The sequence below is a fragment of the Elephantulus edwardii genome, unplaced genomic scaffold (genome assembly GCF_000299155.1).
Source record: "Elephantulus edwardii isolate Elephantulus edwardi_28Jun2011 unplaced genomic scaffold, EleEdw1.0 scaffold00015, whole genome shotgun sequence".
NCBI lineage: Eukaryota > Metazoa > Chordata > Mammalia > Macroscelidea > Macroscelididae > Elephantulus > Elephantulus edwardii.
The window spans coordinates 6,008,698-6,026,729 of record NW_006399765.1 but is presented as its reverse complement, the minus strand read 5'-3'; the positions used below and the strand labels follow the sequence as shown (position 1 = coordinate 6,026,729).

General features: G+C 44.3%; 1 protein-coding gene across 1 annotated transcript in view; it reads left to right on the top strand.

Moving 5' to 3' along the window:
- SNTA1 (syntrophin, alpha 1) overlaps nucleotides 1-16,747 on the top strand; it is a 35,201-nt gene extending 18,454 nt beyond the window's left edge. Inside the window, exons 4-9 of the mRNA XM_006881446.1 lie at nucleotides 8,338-8,542; nucleotides 12,812-13,019; nucleotides 13,121-13,251; nucleotides 14,998-15,194; nucleotides 15,826-16,013; nucleotides 16,115-16,747. Coding sequence (XP_006881508.1) covers nucleotides 8,338-8,542; nucleotides 12,812-13,019; nucleotides 13,121-13,251; nucleotides 14,998-15,194; nucleotides 15,826-16,013; nucleotides 16,115-16,207 — 1,022 coding nt within the window. The 3' untranslated portion in view covers nucleotides 16,208-16,747. The remainder of the gene's footprint in view (nucleotides 1-8,337; nucleotides 8,543-12,811; nucleotides 13,020-13,120; nucleotides 13,252-14,997; nucleotides 15,195-15,825; nucleotides 16,014-16,114) is intronic.
- Nucleotides 16,748-18,032: the final 1,285 nt, after the last annotated feature.

Below are 18,032 nucleotides of genomic sequence, written 5' to 3'. Positions count from 1 at the left end.
TGCATAGTCAATGAAACACAGATAGACATTCCTCTGGTATTCCCTGCTTTCAGCCAAGATCCATCTAACATCAGCTACAATATCTCTAGTTGTTATTAGAGGTAAGTGTAGTGTGGTTTTATCACATGTGTTTTGGGCATATTATTAAAAAGGGACCAGTGCTTGGACAAAGGCATCATGTTTGGAAAAGCAGAGGGTCATCATAGAAGAGGAAGAGTCTCAATGAGTGACAGTGACTTCAACAGTGGGCTTAAAGAACACTGGAGATTGTGAAGATGGCACAGAATTGGGCAAGGTATCAATTTGTTGTTCATAGAGTTGCTATAGGTCAGAATCAACTTAATGGTCCCTGCCAGCCCCAACAATAATAATGTCTAGTTAGTATATCTATCTTTATGCATTTTGCTCCTTTTTGGACAACTTCCCATTTTCCTAGATTTATGCTTCTGAAATTTCTTGTGATGAGTACTATTTCTTGTGATTTGTAATGGATAAATACTTGCTAGTATTTCTTCTCATTTTGAGTTGTGCCACATCAACAAATGGAAATCCTAAAAGCTTCCCCCGCCACATCCATACCTTTAAGATCCACTCTACTTTAAGGGGGTAGCTTTTCCTTTTCCTCAATTGTACTTGAAATACTTTCCAACCTGAGCAGCTCATCTTCTGGACCTATGTCAGGGAATATTCTACCATTCTCCTGGTATGCCCATAAACCAGGAGAATTTCTGTTAAATGTTGTCCTGAAGTTGATTGGATTCATGGCAAACCCATGTGTCAAAGTAGGACTATGTTCCATAAGTTTGTATTATTATTTTAGCATCTTATTGTAGTTTGGCTGAAAATTTATAGAACAAGCTTGCTTCCCATTTTTAAAGAATTTAGACACATTTGTTCCTTGACATTAGTCTCAGTCCCTTCTCAGGGTAATGATAATCTTTCCTCTTCTTCCCTGGCTTTCTTGTTTCCTTTAGTCCTTCTTTTCTACCCCTTCCAACCTCCTGAACTTTGTTTTTGAGTAAATACTGAGAAGTATTATCTGTGTGGGTGTTCTTGTTCACTTTATAGGGATGTCTATTGATTGGCTGAATGATGAGCTCTGGGAGTGAACTTGATTCCAGGTTTGAAGGGCCATAGCTTCTCATGGTTTCACTAGAGACTAGATTCTAAGAGTCTCTAGCAGACTAGTCAGTCTGGTCTTTTTGTTGGTTTTTTTTTTTTTTTTGTTTGTTTTTTTTTCTTTTTTTTTTTCCCCCTATAATTATATTTTATTAATTTTCATAAACATTTACAGAGATTTTGGGTTTCCATTCATTCATTGTTGCACTATTCTCTCTACCCTCCTCCCAGTTTGTTCTTGTCCAAATGCCACAGTGCTTGTCAAAGCCAGTTCTGATTAATCTTTGTCAGTGTGTCCTTTGCCATTCCCTATCACTCCTCCCTGAGAGAGACTTCACCCTGAGTCATAAGGAAAAGGGGATGGCGTATTCTCTTAGCTACTTCCTGCTGAAAAGGGACGCTGTGGGTTTCAGGGTGAAGATCTTCTCTCACTACTCTAAAGGGCCCCTTTGGCAGTAGGAAACACATAGAAAAATATGGAACGCTTCACGAATTTGCGTGTCATCCTTGTGCAGGGGCCATGCTAATCTTCTCTGTATCGTTCCAATTTTAGTATATGTGCTGCCGAAGCGAGCACGGTCTGGTTTTTTTGTAATTTTGAATTTTGTTCTACATTTTCTCCAGCTCCATTCAGGGATCCATTATTTTTAACAGCCGAATAATACTACATTATTGGGATTCATTAATTTGTTCAAAAAGTATTGAGCATCTACTCTGTGCCAGGAATTGATCTAGGCACCAGGGACACAGCTATTGATGAACAAGATGGAGTGTTAGGGATGTGTGTTAGGGATGTGACATCTTATATTTATCAACCCTTACTCAAGGACAAGGGACCTTGGTGGTACAGTGGTTAAGCACTTGACTGCCAGCTGATAGGTCAGTGGCTGGAACCTATCTACTTTGTGGGAGAAAGATGTGAACAGTCTGTTTCTGTAAAAATTATAACCTTGGAAACTCTATGGGGTCATAAGACTCTATGTCTTATATGGTTGCTATGAGTCAGAATCAGTTGTATAACAACAGATTACTCAAGAACAGTGAGGCACTGGTGGCTCAGTGGTTATTCAAGTGGGAGGTAGAGGTGCAAGTTCAATTCCTGGCCAGTGTGCCTCACGTGCAGCCACTACTTGTCAGTGGAAGCTTGGATTTTTCTATGATACCAAACAGGCTTCCATAGTACTTCCAGGCTGAGACACTCACAATAAAGGCTTGGTAAATTACTGCTAAACATAAGCCACTATGAACTCTGTGGAATAGAGTGGTTTGATCCATAACTCATCAAGCATATGAAACAGGCCAGGTCAACACTTCATTCCATTCTTCATGAGGTCACCTTGAGTTGAGGGCCAACACCATGGTGGCTAACAACAACTTAAGGACATTGAAATTGCTTGCATTTCTTGATAATGGTGCCATGATCCCTCCATATGTGTATACACACTTACCTGTCCCTGAGAGGGACATTCTTGGGTCAAAGGCTTCATGTGCCTTTAGAATCTTACTAGGTAGTAGTCCTCCTAAAATGCATAAGGTGTTGTATGGTGAAGGTTTATCTCCCAGAATGTGGCAACCCAGGCCCTGTTGGCCAGCAGTGCTGCAGGGCCTGCCAGTGGCTGGGAACTATTTATAGTCCAGCCTTACCGGACCAGGAGCATCTTAAAGGTCATCGCCTCTTGTTGGAATCTAAGCCCTCTCTACATCTTCCTAGTTGGGCAGGCTGGCATACTGATCTTGAATCCTTATAATACTTTGCTAGAAGATAATGTAACTGTCATACAGTTGAGGAACCTGAGGTTCAGAAGGACCTTGGGATTTGATATGGCCTGGACTAAAATCTTTGGCAGCTTGCCACCACATCCTGTGCCCATTCCTTCATTTTATCATGCTTAGAACAGCATAGGGATGATAAACACGTTAGTATTTATTGAATACTCTTATGTCAGATAAAGCAATGTCTGTTAGACATATTGAATATTTCAAACCCTATGACATAGGTATACTTTTATTCCAATTTTGTTTGGTTGTTGTGTACTGTTGAGTCAGAAATGGACCCATAGCTGACCCTCCAGTGGGTTTTTAGAGACAGTAAATTGCACAGAAGAGGATTTCTCATCTTTCTCCCGTGGAGCAGCTGGTGGACTAAAATTGTGTACCTTTGTGTTGGCAGCTCAAATCCTTACCCCTCAGCCAGCAGTGTTTGCTACTCCAATTTTAAAAGTGAGGAAATAGAAGCTCACAGAGGTTAGTCACTTGTCCAAGGTCACCAGCAAAGTAGTTAAACCTAAGACTCCAGAGCTCATATTCAGTATTCTCTCTCTAAGCTGAGAAGCTTCAAGTCCTCAATGTTTGTTTATTTAAAATGCTTTAATTTGGTGATCCCTAACCTGGTACTTTGGTGTCCTAGTGGCAAGAAGCTGGGCTACAATCCCAGAGGCACATGGTGCAAGGCCACCAGCTGCTCTGCAGAAAAAGGATGGGCAACTTCCTCCCATGTGATTACTGCCTCTGAAAACCCTGAGCTGACAGAGGGTTGGCTCTGACTCCATGGTACACAATAATAGTCTGCTACTATTCTTGATAGAGAGTGTACTATAGTGAACACGAGATCCATGCCCAAGGAAACAAATGGGTAGATAACCCGTAATTTGAGGCAGAAGTAAATGACCATCAATTGAATAGATAAGAAACAGTTTAAACTGAGAGGGCAGGCTTCCTTTTAACCAAGGAAGCCTGACTCAAAGCTGGGACTTTTTAGCATATTCATTGAGCATTTGGACAAGTACTGGATAATGTGCTGGATCAAATGAAATATACCTCCTTTGCCATACATGTATGATATCCCAGTTGCACCGGACCAGGAAAATAGTCCTGCCTTGCCTCTGTACCTTGTCTTTCTAGTGGATTCTATTTCTGGCATCTTGTGGCCAGGGATAGGTCCTGGCTTTCCTCTTTGCCAAAGCTGGTGGTCCCTGAGAGTTGGAGCCCCTGGGAAGGGCTGAGCATCCTGTGTTTGTGTCTCTCTCCACTTCCCTAAAAAGAAAGAACCCATGTATCGCTGCTTTTACTAGCCTCCTGGGTCAGGGGCTTGGCAGGGGGAGGATATGGATACCAGCTAGGCCTGCCCTTGGAGTCTCAGAAATGTTGGCCACAGGGCCACAGTCCTGTCCTCAGCTCTTAGGCTACAGGAGTTGGCTGCCCCACCCTGCCTGGTCAAGTGACTCAGACAGAAATTAGAGTGGCAAGAAAGCCTCAGGGCTGGGCTATTTATGGCAAGATTCTGGGACCCCCCAGAATTCCCACCCGCATCTGGAGCAGACTGCTTGGTTTGTGAAATCCGAGACTGTTTCAGGCGCCTCCAGCTGGTGTCCTGTCCATTTATAGTATGTTCCTGTGGGAAAGGAGGAGGACCCGGCTCTGGGACAGCCCTGGTAAACAAGGGCCCCAGTAGTTTCTCTGACCTCCAAGTTCACGGCTGTTTATTTGCTGAACCTGTAGTATACGAGGCACCTTCTGGATTCTGGGGACATAATGATGAGTCAGATGAGGTCCCTGCCTTCACAGTGCTCACTGCCTCATGGGGGACACAAACTCAGAGACAATAAATCACAAGAGAATGGGACCCAGAGGACTACACAGGTGAGGGAAGTCTTCCTAGCGGGAATATTATTTGAGCCCAGCCAGGGCCTCCTATGTTGTGGCATCTTCTTGCTATCCTACTCTGATATTTCTCCATTCACTGAATGTTAACTCTAGGTTCAAATCAAGCCTAGTTTCTATCCTCTAGGAGCCTTGGATATACACAATAATAGCTGAATTATTTTTTTTTGTTTTTTAAATGTTATTATTTTTTTGTGTATGTATAGTCAAATCAGATCTGACTGATACAGGAGGAGATTGTCCCTCCTTTTCCAGCAGGGCATCTGATGGATTCTAACCACGCACCTCTGGGATTACAGTGCCGTTTATTGCCACTAGGCCACCAGAGCTCCCTCAATCACAGCTGAATTCTAAGAAGTGTGGACAGGGGAGATTGAGAAGTAAGAAACTCATATTCCTTAAGGGCCAGCTATGTGTTAACTGCAACGTCACTCTGAGTGAGATGTTCTCTTATCAAGCAATGGACTGAGACGCAGAGAGGTGAATTGCTTTGTTCTTGGTCATACAAGTAGAAAATTCTAGATCTGGGACTCAAATCCAAGACTAGCTGACCCAAAACTGTACATAAAAGGATGATCCATGCAGAAGGAATAGTATCTGCAATGGTGTGGAGATTGGGAAGTGCAGATAGCTTCTGAGACCTCTGGGTAGGCTGGTGTGATTGAACTAGAGCGTGGTAGGAATTGAAGCCAGAGAGGCGGGTAGGACACTAGTCCTAGGATGGAAGGTGCTTGGGAACTAGAGTAGAGGTTTGATCAGAGGTAGGGAATGGACACTTTTAGCAGGAAGATTCTATCAGTTGCACGAATGGGGATCTATCTGAATCATGCTTTCTTGAAGATCTATTTTTGGGTCAAAGGTTCACTTGCCTTTAAAATCATTGTAGGTGGTGCCCTTGTACTGCATAAAGGTATAGTAGTAATAGGGTGCTTTTGGTTGCAGGTTGCAGAAACCCAGTTGAAACATGGAAGAAAATGTATTATCCACCAGAATAAAAAGCCCTGCGGCAGCATGACACAGAGGCAGACTAATTCAGAGGTTCATGATATCAGCCAAGACCCACATCTGTCCATCTGTTTGCTTCCTGTCTTAACAGTTGTTGTTGTTATGTAATGTCGACCCATAGATGACCCTCTAGGTTTTCAGAGACAGTTTATCGCACAGGAGGGGATTGCCCATCCTTTTCCCATAATAGTTTTTCTTGCTGTAGTTAAGTGTCGTCGAGTTGCAGGCGACTCAAAGCGACCTTATGAAGGAGAGTCCTTGACGCTTGGGTACGTTTCATCCTCTCTCCAGGTTCATAGGGTTTCCGGAGGCAAGCTATTATGGAAGTGGATGCCACTTCTCCTTCCAACCCATAATAGTACATGGACTCAAATCCTTGTGGTCAAAAGGTCACTATTGCTTAAGGACCAATTCCTTATCCTAGCATTTGAGAAGCCTGGAAGAAAGGAAGGTCTGAACTACACTTATACTTGCTTGATTAGAATTTTTTTAAGTAGCCATACCTAACTGCAAAGGAGTCTGGGAAATGTTTCCTTCCTCCAGGTCTCTATGCTTCTCTAAATCAGGGAAAAAGTGAAAGAATGGATATTGGTTGGCATCTAGTATATTCTACTACACTGCACCAGAGATTTGAGCTTTAAGGACAATATTGACATGAGCTTTCTTTTTTTTTAATTGTTGTGTACTATCATATTGGATCTGACTGGCACAGGAGGAGATTGCCCCTCCTTCTCCAGCAGAGCATCTGGTGGATTCAAACTGCGTGCCTTCAGAATTGGAGCACAGGTTCTTGCCACTAAGACACCAGAGCTCCCTTACCTTTTTTTTTTTTTTAAATAAAATCCACCTTTTTGTTGTGTATGGTTTTCTTTCCCCACCCCCACTTTTCTTTTTCTTTTTTAACAAATTCTGGCCACTGTTATTGAAGAAAAATATGACATGATTTCTTTTTCTCCAGTCTGTTCTGGCATGCTTCTAATGATATCAGAATCACCGGGATCAATGATAGCAAACGTGCATACTATGTAGTATTTTCCGCGTGCTGTGCCCAGTTCAATATTATTGCCACTGTAGTGATGGACACCAGTTTTGGCCAGCATGGTGTAGTATTCAATTTCAGATTTCCTCAAGGCTGGACAGTTGTTGGTGAGGATGACCAACTTGGCTTTTTATTTTATACTGGTTTGCGTAAAAAATTCGTATACATTGTGTTTCATTCATGTACATTGTGTTTCACACATTCTTTTATTCACATTATGTTTCATACAATCATTCCCATGCATTGTATTTTATAAAATTAATTGCAAATGATCTATGCCCACTATCACCCTATTTTTTCAAGTCTCCACTGGATCATTCCTAATTCCTTTACTTCCTCCTTCTGCCCATCAAATTGCAAGCTTTTAAGACCCTAGTTGCAAAAGGGGAAGTGTTTGTGTGGGAAGACCATCGTCACCTTTCACCCTTATAGGGTTTAACACTGTCTTTGTGGGCTATGTTATGCCAGTTGGCCTTGATGTGTGCTTGAGGCCCATAACCATTGATTTCTTCCCACAGGGTGTTTGGTTATGGTTAAGAAAGAAATGTAACTTTGTCCCTGTTGGAGATATATATATATATGTGTATATATATGTATATATATATGTATATATATATATATATGGATATGTTTGCAGCACATACGATACACATGTAGAAATATCATTGGCAAAATCCATGTCTGGTCAGGGGTGTAGTCACTTTCACTTGCCCATATCTGTCTGCCTATGTATCGGCTGAGGTGATATTTGAGATTACTGGTAAGATTGTGTGTGTACAATTGTTGTCTGTCATTCTTGCAGACCTCTTTGTGCCTTCTTTTTCTTTAGTGATTATATGCTAATCATTCCTTAATTGATATAGTCTTTCCCTTCACCCAACTTAATATGTCTTTTATCTCATTACTAATTTTCATTCTTCTTTTCTTTCCCCTTCTCATCTGTGCAAATCATCCAATCATGTTACTTTCTGTGTGTCCCTTTTGGGACTGAGTAATTTCACTCGGCATCATGTCCTCCAGGTTTATCCATACCATGAATTGTTTCACAAATTCTTCAGTGCTCTTTAATGTTACAGTATTACTCTGTGTGTGTGTCCCCCATAGTTTATCCATTCATCAGCTCATAAACATTTAAGTTGTTTCTATATATTTGCTATTATAAATAATACTGCAAAGAACATGAATGTGTCTCAACTCTTATTTCTTTGGAATACATTCCCAGTGGTAGGATCGAGGCATAAAATATTATTTCTAAGTCCAATTTTTAAAGAAAGTTTTCCATTTTTAAAAATGTATGTTTTAAATGAAATGAAAGTTTACATAGCATATTATTTTTTCAAATTATTTCAAAGAGCCACCATGTTGTTTTTCACAATGGCTGAACCATTTTCCAGTCCCCCCAGCAGTGTGTGAGAGTTCTGGTAGACATAAACACTTCATGACTACACAGTTGTCATGTGTGTTGTGTGGGAGTCCTTGTCATAGTGGTAACTGCTGAACTCTCTCCCGAGCAGTCAAGTACATGAAAGAAATCTCACCATATTTCAAGAATTCTGTTGGTGGGACTTCGGTTGGCTGGGACTCGCCTCCTGCCTCACCTCTTCAGCGGCAGCCTTCCTCCCCTGGTCCCCCACTCCGGAACCTCAGTGATGCCAAACACGTGTCCTTGAAAATGGCATATGTCTCAAAGAGGTGCACCCCAACTGACCCAGAGCCCAGGTAAGGCTGGGGTGGAGGCAGGGGTGGGGAGCAACTTAGACAATCAGATACCCTGGAATTAAATAGTAAGGCCCAAGGAAAGACCTTTCTGTATTGCAAATGGATAAGCCAATGCAGTTCTTAGGGGCACAAATTATTAAGCATTTGATGGACAACTTTCCTTTGGACACAAACTCACACACACACTCCCCCTCAGAAAAGGGCTTAGGAATAGACTTTCCAAAGATCACACCCTGAGACTCTCCAATAAATGTTAGGTCGTGTTAACCTTATTCTGAGTGAACTGTTAAGGACCAATATGAGGAATGGTAACTTTCATAGACCCTGATCCACGTTACCACATATCTCAGAACCTTAGTCAGAGCAGAAAGAAACATTACAGGACCACTGAGTTTGACAACCTTATTTCACAGTAGGGAATTAGAAGTTTAAAGAGGGGGAAAAAGGGACTAATGGAAGGAGAACCAAGAGTGGACTGCAGGGTGCCTCTCCAGACTGCGGTCTCCCTCAGATGTGAGCTTTTCAGTAGAACAGATAAACAGACCAGACCATCATTCCCATAATGTCAGTCATGCAACAAGCATTTCTTATGCCCCTTTATGAACTGGCATTGTCCAGCATCCAAACCTGATGACCCTATTTAATGTCCCACTCCAGTCTGCCCACATGAGACATGGATTAGTGATTCATGGACTAGGTTACTTATAGAAGCAGAACTGAACAGATCATTTGTATTGGGAGAAGGTGAGGTGGGTATTAGTCCTTTCTGAGACTTGTAGAGCATTAGATTAAATCATGTTCCTAGCTTGATTCTAGATATCTGCTGAAGTATGTGCAGATATTTATTTCTCTATGCATGCACATGTAAATGGCATGTCAACACAATGTTTGTGTATCTGAATATATACATGTATGAGTGTAGATTCTGTGTGAATATGTTTGTATACTTCTATGTGTACATAGCAATATATACATGTGTGGATATGCATATCTAAGTATGTCCATACTATGTATAACTATATGTAACTGTAGTATAACTGAGATTCTGCATGGCTTTCTGGCAGCACAATATCCAATCAAAGGAACATAGACTGACAGCCAAAATATATGGAAAATATCTAAAACTTTCATTCATTATTGGTGTTGATTAGGACTTCAAGTATCAGAAACCCCAACAAGCAATGGCTTAATTAAATGAGAAATTTATTTTGCTTTATGCTTAAAAGTACAGGGGGACAAAAATAAGTCCAGGAGTCATCTCTCTAGGCTTAGAGTTGCTCCCAGAACCATCAAGGAACAAGTCTTCCAGCTTCCTCTTCTCTGTGCAGATTTTCTTCTTCACAGGGACAGGAGAGCAGGTGTTCCTCCAAACGCTGAATCCATATTCCTGTCAGGGACACAAGAGGCTAAGGAACTTTCTGCTGAATATTCTGATTACCTATTGCTGCATGATAAGCTATCCTAAAATTTTGTGCCAGAGAAAAAGAACTGTTATCCCTCAGTTCTGCTTTCTTCCTGGGTCAGCTAGCTGGTTCTGTTCTACGTGGCATGTGCTGGAGCTGGATGTCCGAAATGACTGCTTCACTGACTTGTGAGGAATCTCAGCCAGGATGGTTGGGACAGCTAGGGACTGGCTGTCCATTCCTCTGTCCATGTGGCCTTTCCACTGGGATCACTTGTGCTTCTTTCTGGCATAGTGACCTCAGGGCAGCTGGACTTCTTATCTTGTTGCCCTTGAGTTAGCTCTGACTCATGATGACCTTTTGCACAATGGAATGCAACGTTGCCCAGTGTTGGGCCATCCACATGATTGTTGGCATGTTTGAATCCATTGTTGTAGCTATTGTGTCAGTTCCTCTCACTAAAGGTTCCCTTTGTTTTTGCAACATGGTAGCTTTGTCTAGTGATTGGCCTTTCTGAACATTGATAGGAGTTTGAACATCATAGAAAGTCACTTCTGCCACATTATGCTTGTTAAAGCAATACACGAGGCCAATCCAGTTTAAAGGAGAAAGGAAAGAGTTCCCATCTCTTGATGAGAAAAGTGATCATGCATACAGGAAGAGATGGATTTGACACAGGCCATTTTTGGTGACTAAATACCATTAGAGATCGAGGTTGTTAACAATTTCAGCATGCTTGACTCCACATTCTTGGCACCAGGAGTCAGGAAATCAAAAGATGAATTACACTGGGGGAGTCTGCTGTCAAGTACCTTTCCAAAATGCTAATGAGCAATGATGTCAGTCTAGAGACTAAGGTGCACTTGACCCAAGCCATGGTATTTGCAATTACTTGCTATGCATCAGAGAGCTGGACAAAGACTAAGGATGACAGAACTGATGCCTTTGAGTTGTGGTGCTGGAGAAGAGTACTGAACATATCATGAACTGCCAGGAGAACAAATAGTTCTTTCTTGGAGAGGATGGAATAAAATTTCTCCTTGGAGGCAAGGATTTTGAAGCTCCCTCTCACATGCTCTGGGCATGGAAGGGTGAAGGAACAGTGCAGGAGAGGAAGACCCTGGATGAGATGGATTTACACAATAATTAAGGCAACAGGATTAGATGTGTTGGAATCAGTGAAACTGGTTCAGAGGGTCATTATGAGTCACAGGCAGCTTGATGGCACATAACAACAACAACAACAACAACAACAACAATATTTGTTGATAACTATTAACTACGCTTAGTAACTAACTACAGTAGATGGCCTAGATGTAAGAATTGAGCTGCAATCCCAAAGACACACGGTTTGAATCCACCAGCAGCTCTGCGGGAGAAGGACCAGCAATCCCCTCCTGTGTGATTAACTGCCTCTGAAAACCCACTGGAGGGTCAGCTGTGACTTGGTTCTGATTCAGTGGCATACAATAACAATTACAATAATTTGGATCCACAACCAACACCAAAATTAACAGCAGTAAAGAAATTTAAAAAAAGAAATTAAAAGATATATTGCACTGGGCACAATCTACTGTCAAAGACTTCTCTAAGTACTAAGGAGCAAGGATATCAGTTTCAAGACTAAGGTGTGCCTGCTCCAAACCACAGTCTTTTCTTGCTTTCTGTGCATTTGTAAGTCAGACGATGGATATGGATGTCAGAAGACTTGATGCCTTTGTATAGTGTGTTAGAGAAGAGTACTGAAGACCTCACAGACTGCCAAAAGAACAAATAAATCTGTTTTGGAGAAGTGAATACTCCTTAGAGACAAGGCTGGTAAAACTCTGTCTTATATATGTTGGACATATTGTCAGAGGGAGCCAGTTCTTACAGAGAGATCTCATGCTGGGAAAGGTGGAGGATCAGTGAAGTAGAGGAAGACCCTCAACAAGATGAATTGATACAGTGACTGTGACAATGGACTTGAACATGTCGGAAATCATGAAGATGGCACGAGATAGGGGAAAGTTTCAATCTGTCATTCACAGAATCACTGTCAATGGTAATTTACTTGATGGTATCTAACAACAACAACAACTACTACTATCCTAGGAAAGATTTTTATTTGCAAAGTGATCTTCCCTGTCCATAGAAAAGGGACTTCTCTGTTTTATTAGTCAGAACTGGGTCACAAGACCAGCTCTGGCTGCAAAAGCATCTGGGAACTGAAGTATTTTGCTTTCTAGTTCTGTAGCAGAGGCAAGTGAAAGTGAAACTCTTGGAATGAGTGTTGTGTGATTAACCTCTGTCATATTTTGTCTCTTACGAAAATATTAAATGGAAGTGAATGCTTAATGTCCACGAAATGTTGTGCCAATCAACTCTCCCTGTCACTGCATCTCTTGGCACTTCCTCAAAGTCTTCTGCCATGCGTGTCTGGGAGCCTTCTCCTCGCTCCATTTCCCCAGCTCTTTATTGTGTAGACCAACTGGACCTCTCAAACCACGTTGGTTTTTGTTTACCACTCCTAGATTAGTGCATTATTTTAGTTCCGGGCAACAAAGGGGAATCTGGAGCTGGCCCAGCAAGAGAATCCTCCTTAGATATCAGGAATAAAGGCCAAGAGTTTGAATGATCATATAAGAGTCATTTTGACTCCATCTAATACATAGAGTGTCTGTGTGTGTATGAATGTGTGTGTGTGCTATAGTTTCTCGTCCCCAAGTGGCTATGAGTGTAGCTGCTGACTGGTTGTCTCATAGATGTCCTTACGATTTCTCCTGGCTTAGGGGTGGGGTGAGATTTCTCGGGCTAGATTCGAGAACTGGGCAGCGGCAGGTCAGCGGGGAGGTCCATCTTTTCACCCCATTTTTTTCATCTCCAGGTATCTGGAGATCTGCTCAGCTGATGGCCAAGAGACGTTCCTCCTGAGGGCCAAGGATGAAGCCAGTGCCCAGTCATGGGCTGCTGCCATCCAAGCTCAGATCAACACTCTGATGCCCTGGGTGAAGGATGAGCTGCAGGCACTGCTGGCAGCCACCAGCACAGCGGGGAGCCAGGATATTAAGCAGATCGGCTGGCTGACTGAACAGGTGCCTGCTGGGTCTGGGGCCCTATCTCCCCCTTTCCTCCCTGCCCTGACACTCTGACCTCTCCCCCTCTTCTCTTTTACTCATTGCTACTTCTCCTTCAGCTGTCTAGTGGGACCACAGCACCCACCCTGGCCCTGCTGACTGACAAGGAGCTGCTTCTCTACTCCAGCCTCCCTCAGACTCGGGAGGCCCTGAGCCGGCCAGCCCGTACTGCTCCACTTATTGCCACCAGGTATCCACAGGGAAGATGGGATCTTACTCTGAGTTGGTTGGGGAATGCTCTAGGCACACCCCAGAAGCTGAGGACTCCAGACCCATTTTGCCCCTGATTTATTTCTCAGGTGACCTGGGCCAAGTCCCTTCTTGTCTAGGCCTAGAGTTCATCATCTATAAAATGAACGTGTGATGTGAAGGTCTATTCTCCGTTAATTCATTGATACCAACCCATGCCCAGCTTTGTATTGCATTGTTTAAAGGACAGAGAACTTACCCCAGAAGCCTCTGTCTTCAGAGAGACCCCAGTCTGGTGGAGGAGCTGGACCCAGAAAGAGCCATAAAGATGTAGGGTTTAGGAATCATTTACTTCTGCTTGGCTTGGCTGGGCAAGGCTTCAGGGAGGAAGTGACGCTTGAACTGGCCCTTGATAGGGGAGCAGTTTTAAGAAATATTAAAAGAGCATATTAGAGAGAAAAAAATAAGGCATTAAGGCATAAAGGGCTGTAGCATGTTCATATCACTCTGTGTGTGGTATTACCATATGTAGAATCCATGTAAGAGCTGGAGGGAAATGAGACAGAGAGTTGACAGCAGCCTAATCATGCAGGGCTTTGACTTCCTAGTTAAGGAGTGCTAGGGAACTCCAGTGGCCTGGTGGTAAGAAGCTATGCTGTAATCCCAAAGGCACACAATTCAAATCTGCAAGCTGCTCTGCAGAAGAAGGATGGGCAATTGCCTCTCATGTGATTTACTGTCCCTGAAAACCTGCTGGAAGGTCAGCTCTGAGTTAGTTCTGACTCGACTGTACACAGCGACATCAACTTTATCTTAAGAGTCATGGTGAAGAATTGAAGAATTTAAGCTGGGGAGCGAGGTGGCTGGTCATGTTTTAAAAGAGTCCCTCTGTGTCTGCTTGCTGTGTGGTGAGTGTGCTGGGAGGCTGCTGTAGTCATGTAGACAGCTGGGGAAGGTAGGGGTGATTAGAGGCAACAGATGGGGAAGCAGGGCTGCATTTGCTTTGGAAAACACAAGTGGTAAAATTCACAGGTCTTACTGCCTGTCAGATGAAGAAGGTGAGGGAGACATCAGGGTGGAGGTGTATGAGAGATTTGAAGCTTGTGCCTGTGTGGGACTGGTGAGGAAGGACAGAAGGACAGGGCGGCAGCAAGATGCTGAGTGGAGTCTACAGTATGGAGGGGACAATTGGAATTTGGGCTTGGATAGGAAGCTGGGGGACACAGGAGTTTGTTCTTCAGGGCTAGAGAGTGGATACAGTAACCTTAAGGTGTAGCTGAGGTTACAAAAGGGAAGGTGTGTGGGATGAGGGAAACAAAGCAAAGAGAGCTGACGAAGGTCCAGAATTCTGCTGCCCAGAGGTGAGCTTCCCAAGGCCATGCAGCAAATGAAGGTCTATTCTGCAGGAACTAGGGCCTTTGTCACCTATGTGTCCCATCCTGGACTAGACTTTGGGCCTCAAACATGCCAAATCTGCTGGCTGCTACAGAGAAGCAGGTCATGGATCCCGTACTTAAGCAAATGACCCATTAATTCTGTCCATGGTATTTATTGAGCACCTACTAGATGCCAAGTATTAGTCAGTTACTAGAAAGGCAGTGGTGAGTAAATCAGACTGCCCCCATCAAATAAAAAAACACAGAGAAGTGAAACATTCATGAGGTCCTTCCCCAGGTCACCCTCCTACCTGTGTCTCCCTAACTCCGTGCCCGAGGCCTCATACCTAACCCTCTGCCCCTGCCCCCAGGCTGGTGCACTCTGGCCCCTCCAAAGGCTCTGTGCCCTATGACACAGAGCTCTCTTTTGTCCTGCGCACGGGCACACGGCACGGTGTGGACACTCATCTGTTCAGCGTGGAGTCACCACAGGAGCTGGCTGCCTGGACCCGCCAGTTGGTGGATGGCTGTCACCGGGCCGCAGAGGGGGTACAGGAGGTGTCTACAGGTAGGCTGAGGGGGGATCTAGGAGTACCTTTTTAGATAAGAGCCCCTCATTCTTAGAAACTTGCAAACTTCTTTCTTTAGGACATTCAGGAAGGGGGATGGAAGGTGAGATTTGGGGTCACTCAAGGTCCCATGTTCTGGTGCTTTTCTTCCCTGTGATTTCCCCCCTTCCTCGGATCTATGATTTGATGGCTTAGGATGTTAGAAATTGCCATTGGTGGTGTAATGTTGCCAGAAGAAATATAGGACACCAGTAAAATTTGAATTTCAAATCAACAGCCAATTTTGGTTTTGGTATAAATATTTCTAAATTATCTATTATTTATCTGAAATTCAAATTTAACTGTGCATCTTGAATTTTTATTTGCTAAAGCTGGCAATTCCATGGGCCAGGCTTGGTGTGTGTGCTGGCACCTGTAGAGGGAGCAGACCCGAGTCCTTGGCAGATTTTCAGGCTCCTCCTTTTTGGAGTCCTGATGTTGTGTTGGTTGTGTGTGCAGAAGCCATGACAGGCAGTGAGTCTCCCATCCCTCCCAAATCTTCACTTTGTGGAGCTGCTGATGGGGCGGTTGGGGCTTGGACCTGAGTTCTCCGTGCCAGCTGGTGCCTATGCCCCTGTGCCCTCTCCGCAGCCTGCACGTGGAACGGCCGTCCCTGCAGCCTCTCTGTGCACATCGACAAGGGCTTCACGCTATGGGCAGCTGAACCAGGTGTGGCCCGAGTGGTGCTGCTCCGGCAACCCTTTGAGAAACTGCAGATGTCCTCGGATGATGGCACCAGCCTCCTTTTCCTGGACTTTGGGGGTGCAGAGGGCGAGATTGTGAGTGAAGGGTGAACTCCATGCTGTGGGAAGGGGAGGCCATGCTTTCCTCAAGGCTAGGCTGGACAGTGGTCCTGACCTCCTTTCTGTCCACCCTACAGCAGCTGGACCTGCACTCCTGTCCCAAAACCATGGTCTTCATCATTCACTCCTTCCTCTCGGCCAAAGTCACCCGCCTGGGGCTCTTGGCCTAGAAGTCACCAGTTGCACCAGCTTTGAGGAGTGACCACCACAGAGCCGGACCTGGCCCTCCACCGACTGCCTGCTCACTGCTGGGCTGAGAGAAAGGAGAGGAGAGGAATGAGCCGCAAAGACCCAGCCTGAGGGAGGCAGGGTTGGATGGTCTCAGGGACCCGGATCCAGACCCAGGACACAGTGGTCCCTGTCTTCTGACCTGTGATGGGGCAGCCTCCCTGCTGCCTCCCTCCCCAACAGTGCCTTTTGCAGAGAGATATTTTGTGTATACAGAAGCCATTCCGAACCTGGGACCTGCCCTCGTGGGGGGATCCGACCCCAGCCAACAGCTGCCAGACCCCCCAGAGGCCCCTAAGCCATCCCCAGAAGGCCCCTTTGAAGCTGGGGTCCCCTGGGGTCAGCAGGAAGAGATATAGGAGGAGCCTTTCTGTTCATTTCCCCCCTTTAGCCCCACCACCTAGGGGTATATGTTTTTGTTTTCTCTTCTCTTTCCTCCTTCCTCTTGGATGAATAAACAGCCTGTGAATACACAGGCAGCCGGACCAAGTGTCAATGGTTTGTGCCTTGGCCTTCGTGCCCTGCAGTGTCAGGGTAGACTAGACTTGGGATGGGCTCCTATCTTTGGAGAAGAGTAGGCCTTAACCACAGGGCCAGAAAGAGAGTCTGTTTGTAATCTATTGCCCTGTCACATAACCAACCAACAGTAGCTGTCAAGTCCATTCCAATTCACGGTGACCTCTCATATGTTGCAGTGGAATTTCACCCCATTGGGTTTTCAACATTTAAGTTTCTTAAAAGTAGATCATTAGGCCTCTCTTCTAAGGTGCTTCTGAATGTGCTCAAGTTGCCAACATTTTGGTTAGCAGCCAAGCTGGTTAGCTGTTTGTATCACTCAGGAGCTCCATCATGTGAAGTTGTTAGGTGCTGTGGAGTCGTCTCCAACTCTCAGTGGCCCAGTCCTGCTGTACCCTCACAATCTCTGCTCACCTTGAGCCCACTGTGGCAGTCATGATGTCACTCCATCCCATCGGGATCTTCTTCTGATTCACTGACCCTCTACTTCCCTAAGCATGATGTCTCCAGGCTTGGTCCTTCCTGAAAACATCCCCAAAGTATGTGAGATCAAGTCTCAACCATCTCTGCTTCTATGTATTGCCCCAAAACATAGTAGCTTCAAACAGCAAACATTAGATCTTCAATTCCCATTGGCCAGTAATTCTAGAAGGATTAAGCTAGGTTATTCTTGTTTTGAGATCTTTCATTAAGTGTAGTCAATATATTAGTTGGTCATGCAGTCATCTGAAGGCTTGATTAGTGTTGGAAGATCTACTTTCAAAAAGCCTCAATCACATGGCTGTTTGCAGGAGGCTTCGATGAAGCCACATGCTGTTTTGTTCTGTACTGTCGGCTAGGAACTGACTCATAGTTAACCTGTCAGTGGGTTTCCAGAGGCTGTAACTCTCACAAGAAGGGATTGCCTATCTTTTCCCCCTGGAGTAGCTAGTGGATTCAAATTGAGTGCCTTTGGGTTAATAGCGCAACTGCTTACCATTAAGCCTCCAGAACTTCCCTATACGTGCTGTTACTTCTGCTCTATTCTATTTAGTAGAAACAGGTTGTTCAGTTCAGCCCACATGTAAATGGAATGGATTTAGGCTCCTTCTTTTGTCAAGACAACTGGTGGGCCTGTTTCTTGAAAAGGGAGAATGGTCAGGATATGCTTTGAAGTGGTGATATGCTGACTGGATGTATCTGAGTCACAGTTACAACTCTGCCTGAAAGTCCCAGAAAGTCACAATGAAAAGAACAATGATAGCTAACATT